At 41.6% G+C, this 13,002-nt stretch overlaps 1 protein-coding gene across 3 annotated transcripts in view; it reads left to right on the top strand.

Moving 5' to 3' along the window:
* The window catches only part of Aopep (aminopeptidase O (putative)), a 428,441-nt gene that overhangs the window by 387,441 nt on the left and 27,998 nt on the right, over window positions 1–13,002 (top strand). For all 3 annotated transcript variants that reach the window (XM_045144107.1, XM_045144109.1, XR_006635781.1), the window contains one exon: window positions 12,151–12,267. In XM_045144107.1, coding sequence (XP_045000042.1) covers window positions 12,151–12,267 — 117 coding nt within the window. The remainder of the gene's footprint in view (window positions 1–12,150; window positions 12,268–13,002) is intronic.

The following is a 13,002-nucleotide window of genomic DNA, read 5'->3' as shown; positions in this document are numbered from 1 at the left end:
TGTCCGCTCCTCACGGTCTGTGATCGCCGCATGTTCACGTTGCTTTGCTTTGTTACTTTTCACTTTTGTGTTCTCGACACTTCACAACTGCTCGTACTTGGATACGTTGTGATGTATTGATGCATAGATGCAACGTGTAAACTAATTAGCTGTGAGATGAACGTGACTTTGGAATAGAATGTGTAGATTATACTAGGTGTGTTATAGCTGGTAAATTAACAGCAAAATAATGGAAATTGTAAGAAAGAGGAAAGAAGTGCTAATTAGCGCATTCTAAAGGTTCTTTTTAGTTTTAGTTATAGAAGAAAATTTTCTTTAAAGGAGAAATGAAACATGGTTTTCTTTTTTAAAGAGAAAGAGTTTAGGTTAATTTATATAGATCTTTTAGAATACTGAGGAGCTTAGAAATACAGTTTTGTATAAGTATTTCCATTACAACTAAAATAATCCAAAACTTAGACTGCTACCATTTCCCGTGCTTTCCAAAAGTTGTTCCATAGTGTGAGGTATATTATTCCTTTAAAATGCACTGAATTTTCTTAAAGGAGCCCTTTATACCTTTGCAAACATGGCAGAAGAAAGACCAGCAATACTTCAGCTTCTGTAGAGTTCTTAGGAAGTCTGTTGGGAGGGGTTTGGGAGACCTTAAGAACACCAAAGGCCACTGGAGAGCACATGTTGAGTTCACGTGTGTTCATGCCAGTACCTGTGTTCCAGGGATTCAGTCTTAGCTCAGTGCTGGTAGCTTTATTGCCCTTTCACGTTTTTGAAAACCATGGTTCATGTGTTTGAATTCACTAGGAGAGTTTTCCCCCCATGGCAGCAGGTGAAACCTCCTTTCCCAGACTTGCTGTCTGGCTGCAAGATCTGAATTCTAGCATTGTTGGAAAGTGCACGTTTATGACACTGTTTCATGCTGCTTGCTTAGTGGTGGTTTCTGTCCTGTATGTTAACTTATGAATTGTTCAGTCATTGTGAATAGCACAGCTTTGGATAAACAAACCTGGCAAGGCCTCTTTTCTAGTGGTTTTGCTGTCATCTCCCCACAGGATACACTGGTCTGTTCCCTGCCATTCCTTTTAGCTGAGCTGGTGTTCAGGCTTAAGAAAGAATGGACAAAGTTAAAGGATAAACAAAACATTTCTTGAAAGTCTATGGAATTTTTCCTCAGTTTCTGAAGTTGTTCACTTCTTTTCTGTAATATGACAGAGTGTCAGAGTGGCCTTTAAGAAGTTGACCTTTTGCTCTATTCCTCATAAAACTTCAGAGTTAATCCAGGGTATAAAATGTCCAGACTGGAATCCAAACGTGTGTAAAAACAGTTCAATGTGACTGCCTGCCTGCAGTCATGAAATCATCCCATGAAAGAAAACTGAAACTGTGGGGACAAGCTTGTACAGCAGTATTCCATACCCATTTTTATTAAATAACTTTGTTCCTTTGCTTTTCCAGCAGTAATTCATGCAGTCTGACACCACACCCTCTTCCACCTTCCCACCATTCTGCTGTAGGTGTGGTTTGGACTATGCATATGTTTAAGGAGATGGCTTGCACCAACTTTACAACAGAAACCACCTGGTGAGTGGTAGACATGTGGCCAGAATTTATGGTTAGTTTGGATTTGGTAGGAACAAAGATAGGAAAGTAAAAGCTGACCCCAAAAATATTTGTGCTTTATGACTGCGCTCTGTGAAGAAGGAAGGACAGAACTGGGATCAGTGGAATGTTCAGAGTAAATGCCTGTGACCGTCCGTGGCATGTGTTTGTCAGTTGTCCCCTGCTTCCCACTGTGTTTCTTTCCACACCTGAAGTGCTTATCTAGTCTGAGGATCACAGAGGGTGACTTGGTTTCTCTCTGCTTCTGTTGCTTGTATTTTTCCTCTCGTTGGCACTCCTGTTATTATCATTAGTTCCGACATGCCTTTGTAGCTGGCTTGATTTCTTTTCTAAAGCTATAAATTTTAATTGTTGGTAGTGAGTTTAACATAGAGGTTCTGGAAAGCAAACAGCTCTCTAAACAAGGCTATTAAGTTTTTGCTCATAGAGCTAAATGGCCTGTTAGGACTACACATACAATCTAGTTTGTCAGCTCCATTGGCTTTTTAAAAAAAAAATACCAGAGTCAATTCATTGATTACTGTTCATTACCATTGGAGGTCACTTGAGTTATCATCACTGTACAGAATGTTCATGAAGTCTTCTAGTGGGTAAATTTGACCTTTATCCTTCAGCTTTGTTGTACTTTAGAAGTGAGAGACACTTCTGTTAAAGCCTTCATTTGCATCTCTGTAAATTTATTTGTCCAGAGTCATTTAAGTAACTCCGTGTTTATAGAGGCTGTCACTGCAGACATTGTTACCATGTTCTCTGAGTCACTTATTTCATCTTAATAACCATTTAACTCTGAATTATGGGGATGGTTGCATATGAAGTGAGCAAGGTCTGGTTTCAGTATATAAGGAATTTTCTTTAAAATGTATATATTTAAAAAAATGTATTTATTTATTTGAGAGAACAAAAGAGGCAGATAGAGAACGGCACACCAAGGGCCTTCAGCCGCTGCAAACCAACTCCAGATACATGCATCGCCTTGTGCATCTGACTTACCTGGGTCCTAGAGAAACAAACCTGGGTCCTTTGGCTTTGTAGGCAAGCACCTTAACCGCTAAGCCATCCTTCCAGCCCCCCAAAATGTATATTTTTATTACAGAAGTTAAAATGCAATTTTATTTGAGCTCAGCTTTTCCCGTTTAAACTTGGGGATCCTAGCTTTTGTACATTAGATTCTGATGACAGTAAGAAAACTCAGTTCTTACAGAAAATTTCATTTGTTAACACTTGTGTCTTAGAGGAAGATCACACATGTTTTGACTGCCTGTTCATCATGCATTTATATGAATGTGAGCATAGTCACTCTGTACATGGCTTCTCCTACTCTTGACAAGAAGGAAGGCTGCGGAAAGTAAACTCAAGAAAGTGTTATAAGGAAGAATCTAGTATTGGCATACTTACTTCCTTAAATGTTAATCATATATTTGGAATAATCCTGCACAGATTACCTGATTTTACATATTGTAGTAACATAGGAACTTGGAGACGGGAAAATTTTGTGCATGAATGAAATTATAGTTACTATATTTTCCTTTGAAAAATTTGTAAGGTATTTGGTAGCATGTTTTCAAATAAAAAAAAAGTCTGAGAACATGACTGGGACTGTGCTCTCTGTAGATTCACAGAGCATCTGAAACATGACTTTCTACTGTTGCTTGCACACAACTAGTATTTTCTGCTAAATAGTATTGTACTCAGCTATGTGTGGAAATATTGAGATCAGAATTTGAAGGTGCGTGTTATTAAAGTACAATAATAAGCACTCCCAAACTGGAGAGCGCCGGGCAGGTTTGTAGGATATGCCAGTGCTGGAAGATCTGTGAGGAACTGGGCCTCTGCTGAAGCCCTTCTCTCAAGCAGGTGTTACAAGAAAGAATCTTGTGTTGACCCAGTTTTACTTACTTTTGTAATATTCCTATACAGATTACCTGACTTTGACAGAGCACAGTCACATAGGGAAGAATAGGAAACACACTTCTGAACTCAGATTTAGTTGAAGTTGTGAATTTCTTCATTAAGCAGATCTATATTGAGTTAGTTATGAGGAAGTACTTGCAGTAGGATTTAAGAAAACTGTTTCAGCTTGAGCTGGGGCAGAAAAAAAGAAAGTGGGGGGGGGGTTGGATGTAGCATGTGTGGGTTACTCAGAGGAAAAACTCTTGTTCTCTTTCTAGGTGTTTTAGAGTTACTTTAAACAAATTCAGGCATACTCTATATTCTGTTCTGAACTCCCTCCCATAGCATTTCCCATCCCATTCTTTGTAACAATTGCATACTGTTCCCTTGTGTGGCTGTGTGCCATATTTTGGCTCAAAACCAACTGACACTTTTGACAATAAAGGTATGCTAACACGATGGACTTTAGAGTGAAATAAGTTAGTATATAAATAGGATTTAGAGTTGGAAAACATCACGACTAATAAATTAGGAGTTCAGGTTCATCAAAATTTACATATAGGGCTGGAGAGATGGCTTAGTGGCTAAGCGCTTGCCTGTGAAGCCTAAGGACCCCAGTTCGAGGCTTGATTCCCCAGGAACCACATTAGTCAGATGCACAAGGGGGTGCACGCATCTGGAGTTCATTTGCAGTGGCTGGAGGCCCTGGCGCACCCGTTTCTCTCTCTCTCTCTGACTATTGCTCTCAAATAAATAAAAATTTTTTAAAAATTACATATATACAAGATGAGTACACACCAGGCTTTAAGACCACTTATTGGTTTAGGTAAGAGCATTGAAGGAAACAAAAAGGAAATTTCAGTGAAAAAAATGTGAACATAAAAAGTCGCAGTATTTTCTGATACCATAAAGTCTTCCAGTTCTCTAGAAGTGGTTCAAGGAGTCATTCTTTGAACACACCACTGCTGTGCTGGAGATCTCCTGCAGCACTAAGGACTTCTTGTTCCTGAGTGTTGGTTTTCTTGAGAAGCATAAAATTCACATTGGGAATGTTTTCCCTGTGGCCTCATTGCAGTGAGCCTGGAAGATTCCAGGCAGGAAAGAGACCTGAAAACACCCTGCACCCTTGTAAAATGACTGGAAATTGTCAATTTGAGTGTTTACAGTGATTTAGTTTCCAAAATATGTAATAACATAAATTTTCAGTGTACATGTGGCTACAAAAGACAAGATGATTGCATTTGATACAGTATACATAATAAGCTTTGTATTGGACTGCTTGTAGTTTGGATAATGCTTTTATGAAAAGTTAAAAGTAACAGCACATAACAGTTTGACTCTTGCAACCTGAAACAGATCCCTATGGTGGTGCATTGAGGGTCCCCAGGGTGTCCCTTTGGGAAGCATCCTGACCAAACCATAACTGGAAAGTGCATTTGTCTTTTTAAACTGCAGCTTTTGCAAGTGTTTTCCAAAGGTACAACATGCTATCTTCCCTTTCTCTTAACTGCCACGCATACAAGAGCTGTTTCTAGAGCCTGGCTCTGGACACTGGCTGACGACGCCTGACAGTCTGAACTACTGCTCTTCTGGGAGATTCTGTGCTCCTTGCTTGATTCCTTTATTTTCATTTTTAATATTTTTTGCTTTGTTTTGTTTTTGTTGAGACAGAATCTTACTTTAGTCCAGGCTGACCTGAAACTCACTCTGTAGCCCAGGCTGGCCCCAAACACATAGTGATCCTCCTAGCTCAGCCTTATATGGGATTAAAGATGTGTATCACCACACCCAGATCGTTCCTTTATTTAAAGAAAAAATCTCTTTTTGGCACTCTTCATATTTCCTGGCAAACTTGGTTTTATGACTCCAACATAATGCATATTTCATATTCAATATTTTAGTCTTTAATTTGGGTAGTTCTTTTAAATGATCTGTTAAAAAATGTGCTGGGTATTTTGTTTGTTTGTTTGTTTGTTTTTGAGGTAGGTTCTTGTTCTAGCCCAGGCGGACCTGGAATTCAGTAGGTAGTCTCAGGCTGGCCTCAAACTCAGAGTGATCCTCCTACCTCTGCTGGGATCAAAGATGTGTACCATCACATCTGGTATGGGCTTTTTGTTTGTTTCTTGGTTGGTTGGTTGGTTGGTTTCGTTTTTAGATAACATGCTGCAGAGAATAGGTATGCTTTAGCAACTCAAGCCAAGTATGTTTTCTTGTACACAGGTTACCAATGTAGACTAAAGACATTTTAATTGTCATGTCTTCTAGTTGACAGTAGGTCTTGTGTAGACCTGCACCTATGTGCATTGGATGAGATTACTGTTATTAACTAGAAAGGTGAACCATTAAAAAGTTACAGAAGGGGGCTGGAAAGATGGCTTAGCAGTAAAGGCCTTGCCTGCGAAGCCTAAGAACTCCTGTGCAAATATCCAGGTCCCAGGTAAGCCAGACACACAGCAACATGAGAGCACACTGTCACACATGCATACAAGGGGGCACACGTGTCTGGAGTTCATTTGCAGTACTGAAGGCCCTGGCACACCCATTCTCTCTCTTTGCCTTTCTCTCTCTCTAAATAAATAAATAAAGTTACAGAAGGGATGGAGAGATGGCTTAACAGTTAAGGCCCTTGCCTGTGAAGTATAAGGACCCAGGTTCAATTCCCTAGTACCTATGTAAGCCAGCTTCACAAAGTGGCGCATGTGTCTGGAGTTTGCAGTGGATAGAGGCCCTGATATGCTCATTCTCTCTCTTTCTCTCTACCTAATAAATAAACAAATAAATAGATAGATAAATAAATACAAATAAAAAATATATTTTTTAAACCTACAGAGAAGCCAGGTGCAGTGGCACACACCTTTAATCCCAGCACTCAGGAGGCAGAGGTAGGAGTACTACCATGAGTTCAAGGCCACCTTAATACAGAATGAATTCCAGGTCAGCCTGGGCTAGAGTGAGACTGTATCTCAAAAAACAAAACAAAACAAACAAACAAACAAACAAACAAAAACTTGCAGAAATGGAAGGAAATGTTTTCGGGACATTGTTTTATGTAGACCATGGGTATCCCTAGCTTTGCATTTTGTGTTTCTTGTTGGGAGAAAGAACAACTCTTCTTTGTCTTGAGGACTTTTTTTTTTATAATATTTTTTTTTGTCTTGAGGACTTTTATCAGTTATAAATTCTTATTTTGTCCCATTGGCAAAATCACCATGTGAAAATTCACTCCACAGAGAGAGTTTGAGCTTATCTTGTTCAGAGTTCTTGGGCTCCATTCATCGTAGCCTGGTGGGAGATGAAGTTGTTTCTTCCCACACCTATGGACCATGGGGTGGACTGAGAGCTGACTGGTGGTTGTGCTGCCTGAAAACAGTGGCAAGGAATTTACCAGATTATAAAAATGAAAGGCACCGGGTGTGGTGGTGCAAGCCTTTAATCCCAGCACTTGGGAGGCAGTGGTAAAAGGATTGTCTTAAATTCGAGGCTACCCTGAAACTACATAGTGAATTGCAGGTCAGCCTGAGCTAGAGTAAGACCCTATCTCAAAAAAAAGAAGCTCACAAAAATGAAAGGCATCTTGTATTTGTGAGATTACCTTCGGCCTTTGTACATGACTTTGAAAGGTCATCCATTCTGGCTCAGCCTTGGCCCCTGCTTGGATTGAATTTCAGCCAGCAAGACAGCCTACAGGAGAATCTGAGATTTTTTTTCTCCCTCCCCCATTTCTTCTGTTTTTATTCTGTGTAAACAATTCCTGCCGTAGTAACATAGACAAATATAGCAGAGAATGCTTTTCTGGAAGATGCATGCTCCTTAAGCATTTTTTAACCATTTTTGGGAAGACTTGATCTTTCTGTGTGTTTCAGAAACAGACTGAAGGTTGGGGGAGGCTGTTGCTGTAAATTGAAGTGACATCATATGCATTGCCCCATTGATCTGCTTTTAGTCTCCTGCCAGGATAAAAGGAAATGGCTCTGAGAGGAAGCCTGCTTCATTTAGGCACAGATCCCAGAGTGATAATGGGGTAATAATAGAACCCACACCACTGACATTCCCTGGCAGTGTTAGTCTGGGCTGGCCAGCTGGGAGCTGCACCGGCTTCCTCCTGTGTGAGGCAGTGGAGGGGCTCAGGGACTCTCCGTGGCCTTCTGAGGCATGTTTGTGTGTCCCTGGTCCCTGTCACAAGTTCTGCCTGTAGAAGCCTAATGGTAAGATGTTTCTGAGCTGGGAGATAAGCGGGCTTTTGCTGCATCATGTGCCTGTGGACGAGAAGGGGGAGGGCTATAGTTGTGTGGGTGGTCTTCTGTGAGCCGTGACCAGTGTCCCGCCACACCCATGCTCACACTGTCCTGTGACAGCTCTGAGAGGCTCAAGAAGTCCGCTTTCTCCTTTGTGCTGCTTGTATTTGAGGGTAGGTTTGAAAATGTGGATTTTCTCACCAAGAGTCTGTGTGGAAACTTTAAAGCAGTCAAATAGGCATGTTCTGTGCCTCGATTCTTAAGTTGAATGGAAAAAGTTGAAGTAAACTTCCTTCTTTGTATATTTCTCAGTAGTTAACAACTGTGAAATCATCCATGTTTATGGTAAGAATACAGACTGGTAAAGTGATCTTCTCCTACATTTTGTTGCTCACATTCATGAGTAAGTTGTACAGGCCTGTACAGTTCTCTTTCAAGTACCTACATAACTTTGACATCCATGGTCTTATTTTGTCTGAGTTTCTGAGGCAGATGAAATTTTAAAATACTGAGCTGTTCCCCATATGGAAAAAATAATAACCTCATCATGAATCCTTTGTGCAAATAAAGGAAAGAATTTTCTATTCCTGTCCTTGTTGAAACTGTGCATATGAGTGCTGTTAGACCCCAGAAAGAAAGGTGCACTTTCTGCAGTGTTTTAAGGTGTGGCTTCCATGGGAAATAACGCTCATAGGCTTGGGCTGTTTTTTTTGTTTTTTTTTTTAAATCACACCACAGTATAGCTAAAACCCTATCTGTCTTCCACAGTACTGCTGTATTAGCACACAGTTGGCTCAGAAGTCATGTGAAATTTGATTTGATTTCTACGTGGGTGGGAGTGGGATGATCCTGCACCAGTTGGCAGGGCGGGCCTTGCTGCCCAGCACTGCCTCCCTCCCTCCTTCCCGGCACGCTTGTTCCTACGTGAGCTTTCAGTCACTTTGTGAACATTCTGGCTTATCGTGTATTTCTTTTTCACTGTAGAGTGATTTGTCAGGGAGCAGATGTTTATTGTTCAAAGGGAAGTGTGTTGTATTAAAGTGTAGCTTCTTGCCACATTCTTATTACAGTGCCCTCTTTTCTGGTCCTGTAATCTCTGATTATAATGATATCATGTGAATTGTGAATGAAAGATAATTTGATCTGTGGACTAAACCAGCATTAAGTCACTAATTTTCTTTACTTTCTTCATTGTTTAGAAAGTCCACTTTTCCCACGAATTGGAGAGTTGCAATTGAGAGCCAGGTGGTTACAGGTTGTCACTAACGTCTCTCCCCAGTCCATTGTAAAAGCTGCACTAGCTGAAATCTGTCTGTGTGAATGAAGAGTGTTCCGTGTGGCTGTGCAGGTCCCTATTGTCTTCTTCCCGCCTCTGAACAAGCCCACTCTTGCAGCAGGGTGTCTGTGCCTTCCCTTAAGGAGCAGTGGATTCCTGGAGCGGGTGTGCACCCTTGCTCTTTCCCTCCTTCTAGTGAGAGCCAATTAAACTTAGGAAAGAGCCCTAAAGGTTTGACTGCCTCTGTACTCCCTCCAAACCTCCCTTCCGCCTCAGCTGTCTATACTAAGTCAAGAGGCTTAGCTTTAAATATTTCCATTGCGTCAATTTGAGAGAACAAAAGCTTTCAGTGATCCTTTGGATTCTGTTTGTGTGTGCAGATGTGTAAGTTCTGCTGGGAAGAAAACTGAGGGGCGCAGGTGGGAGTCCAGGCATTTTGTTGGGCTTATGTATTATCAGTTCTCAGATTTAACTGGAATCGTGTGCTTTGGTTGAAGCCAAGTGGGATCAGGAGAGGACTTGGCTAGCTGTCTTACTCAAGAGTTCTCTCCTCCATGATCTTAGCTTACACCAAGTCCCAAACAGTCTAACAGTCTGTGTGGATGCACAAGCACGTAATAGGGAGATGTTCTTTCTACTCTTTCCCTTCCATGAGCACTTCTTCAGATCAGCAAGGCTTGCTTCTGCTGCCCTGAACAAAGGCCACCACCCTTAAAAGGGAGTCCTATGTGGGATCAGGCAGCCCATTCCCAGAGCCTCTTTTGCTCTAGAGGGACCTTGTCATTCAGCTGTTGTTGCCCTCTGCCTCTAGAAACACCACCTGTCTGTTGGACAGTGTCTGTCAGAGGGTTGTGAGGCAAGCTGGACTTCTCTGACTCAATCTGGGGCTCCCCTGCACCCGCACATTACTAGGGGTTGTTACTGTCTGGTTCCCACACCCTCGGCTGTTAAGAGGGAGATAGGCTTCCCTAGCAGGAAACCCGGGTCAGGCACTAGGAGAATTTCAGCTGCTGCCAGTGCAAAGCCAGGGAAAGTGGGGTAGCTTGAGGGAGGCCCTAACTGAGGAAAAAGGAAAGGCACTGTGATGAGAATTCAGCTGTCAGAGGAGGGGTTTTAGGGTGTGTCTTTCCAAGAGCAGATAAAGAACTAAAAAGCCAAACCCAAGACCTTGACAGAAAAGGGCCTTCCTTGGAACATTGTGGGGTCTGATGGGGAGGGTACAAGGGACCAGCCTGGGGACTTTAGAAAGAGGAACAAAGGGACTGGAGAGATGGCTTAGCAGTTAAGGCATTTGCCTGTAAAGACAAAGAACCAAGGTTCAACTCCCCAGACCCAAATAAGCCAGATGCACAAGGGGGCACATGCATCTGGAGTTCGTTTGCAGTGGCTGGAGCCCTGTTATGCCCATTCACATACACACACACACTCTGCCTCTTTCTCTGTCTCTCTCTCTCTCAAATAAATAAATAAAAATAAACAACAGTTAAAAAAAATACAAAAACAGCCTTGTATCCAAAAACTGTAGAAAAATGAAGACTGCTATTTTTGATCCTGATACTTATATAGTAATTTAATATCTTTAAAACATAACCACATGACTTCTAAAGAAAGGAAACTGTTAGTCACTCTTTGAGTCCTTGTATGGGACATCAGAGGTCAATGCTGATGGCAATGGGATCTCTCTAGAGTTTCCCAGTCTCTCCTGCAGCCAGCATTACTGTGGGATGAAATGGTACTGTGAGATAATATACCCATGAATCACTAATGTGCTCTTGTATCTGTCTACCCATCTGCCATCTCTGGGGACCTGGAGTTTATTAGGACTTGGAAAGGTGAGATAAGAAATGTAAGAGGTGCTTTTTTTGTGTGTGAAATTACATGGAGTGTTGTACATGTTGTCTACAATTTCCTAACATGCTTATTTTGGGGACGGGTGGGGAGAGAGTTCAGGCAGAGTGCATGTTTGCAGATGAAAAGGTGAAGGAAAGTAGGGAAAGAAGCCAGTCTTTTAATTTCTTTTGAGTAACAGAAAGTGGCAGTTAAAATCTAGGTGTTCTTACCTTCTGTTGATCCTCTATTGACCTCCAGATCTGTGAATTTTGGTTCATTGACAAGGATTATCTGGGTATAAGCAATGCTGGAGGGAAGCCAAGTGCAGAGACTGCTGGAACTTATAGTAGTAATTTTAAAACAGTTAAAATGTGTCTTTCTTCCTACAGGTGTATCTAAGATTGAGTTTTCTTTCCCCCTCTACTGCACTGTTGGGTTGATGTAACCTTAAAGCAGTGCCTAGCAGGGCATGGCTCCCAGTTGAGCACTGTGGCCTAGTGGGAAGGGACAGCCAGTCACACACACACACACACACACACACACACACACACACACACACTATTCTTGGTTTCACAGATACTGTTTGTTTTATATTTGTACCACATAAAGATTTCTCCCTCCCTGTCTTTGCCCTTAACTGGTAATAACCATTTTGATCTGTCATATGTGAAAATCAGGTGATAGAGATAACGGTGTATGTGTTTATGTGTGTGCACTGGTGTGTGTGTAGTTGTGTAGAGCTTTTAAAAAGTTTTTTAGTATATTACAATCTCACAAATTATAAACTTGGATTTTTATGATGGAGGGGTTGTGAGGCATAATAATTGTTCCATTATGAGCTTTTTGTTTCTCTGGGTACAACAGGCATATTTGCAGGGTTTGTGTGGTCAAAAAGAAATCTAAACCTTTTTATTTCTGGCAAATTTCTGTGAGCTTGTCTAAAATTGAATGGCTTTTTGAACCTTTGTCTAGGCTGAATGAGTCTTTAGCATGAGTTTGCCATAAGACAAGGATCTCATAAATCACACTAATGTCTTCATACAAACACCATTTTGGTCTGTGCTACGTGGAAACCTACATGAAAAGCCATGGAAAACAAGGCTTCGCCAGACCTCATGAAATAGTATCATGGGGATTACAGCCAGCGCAAATAGGAGGTTTTGTGACAGTCACTGCTGCGGTCTTCCAGTTTCCCAGTCGTTTGCTGAAAGTACCCAGGTTGCCCTGGCTTTGCCTTCTTGTTCTGAAGCTTGACTCTAATTTCATGTCAGTGTTTTCACAGGCTGTTTGTTTTGCCCTCAGCTTCTTCCAGACCAGCTGATCTTGCTTCTGGAGCATCTCTTAAAGCAGAAGACTCTGAGTCCCCGAACTCTGCAGAGCCTGCAGCAGACTTACGGTCTCCACAAACAAGATGCAGAGGTAACTGTAGGTTTAAACTGCAGGTCCCCTGGTAGTGGAGGTGGTGATTCCACTGCAGCCTCGAGCTATGGAACCTGCAGTTGCCATTAGCAAAATGCCCTGTACTATAAGTGATGAGCTGGGCTGTAGGCCAGAGGTGAGCTGCTCCCTCCTGCTTCTCCCGCATTTCTAATCACTCTTATACTTAGAACTATTTGGAGCTCCTACATTTGCTCCCTCAAATCACAAAGATGTGCCTTAAGACTTCAGCAGCAGGGTGGAGTGTTCGAGTTAAGCCATGGACAGAATAGCCTGTGCTCAGTTTAGATGTGTAGGAGCATCCCCACTGTGCTCAGCCAGGACAGGAAAGAAACCACATGGAAAGGAAATGAAAACTGAATCTAGCAGCCATGGTTGGAAAAGTAAAACTGTGCTGTTGAAAAGCAATATGATGTGGTCCTTTAATATCTTGTAGCTTACTGGGAAGAATGCAGTATGAACCTGAAAATGAATTCCAGATTTTAAAAGTACAAAACAATAAATATTTAATGTATTTTTGTCATTTGAAATAAAGCACAAAAGCTTAAAGAGAAAAGCTTTTATATATACAACTCCTAAAATGAAAATAACTTGAATCCAGGCATGGTAGCGCATACCTTTGGGAGACAGAGGTAAGAGGATCACTGTGAGTTCAAGGCCATCCTGAGACTACATAGTGAATTCCAGGTCAGCCTGGGCTGCAGTGAGAGCCTACCT

Source organism: Jaculus jaculus, chromosome 2 (genome assembly GCF_020740685.1).
Source record: "Jaculus jaculus isolate mJacJac1 chromosome 2, mJacJac1.mat.Y.cur, whole genome shotgun sequence".
Classification (NCBI taxonomy): Eukaryota; Metazoa; Chordata; class Mammalia; order Rodentia; family Dipodidae; genus Jaculus; species Jaculus jaculus.
The sequence above is the reverse complement of the archived record's forward strand: the minus strand, read 5'-3'. Positions and strand labels throughout refer to the sequence as shown.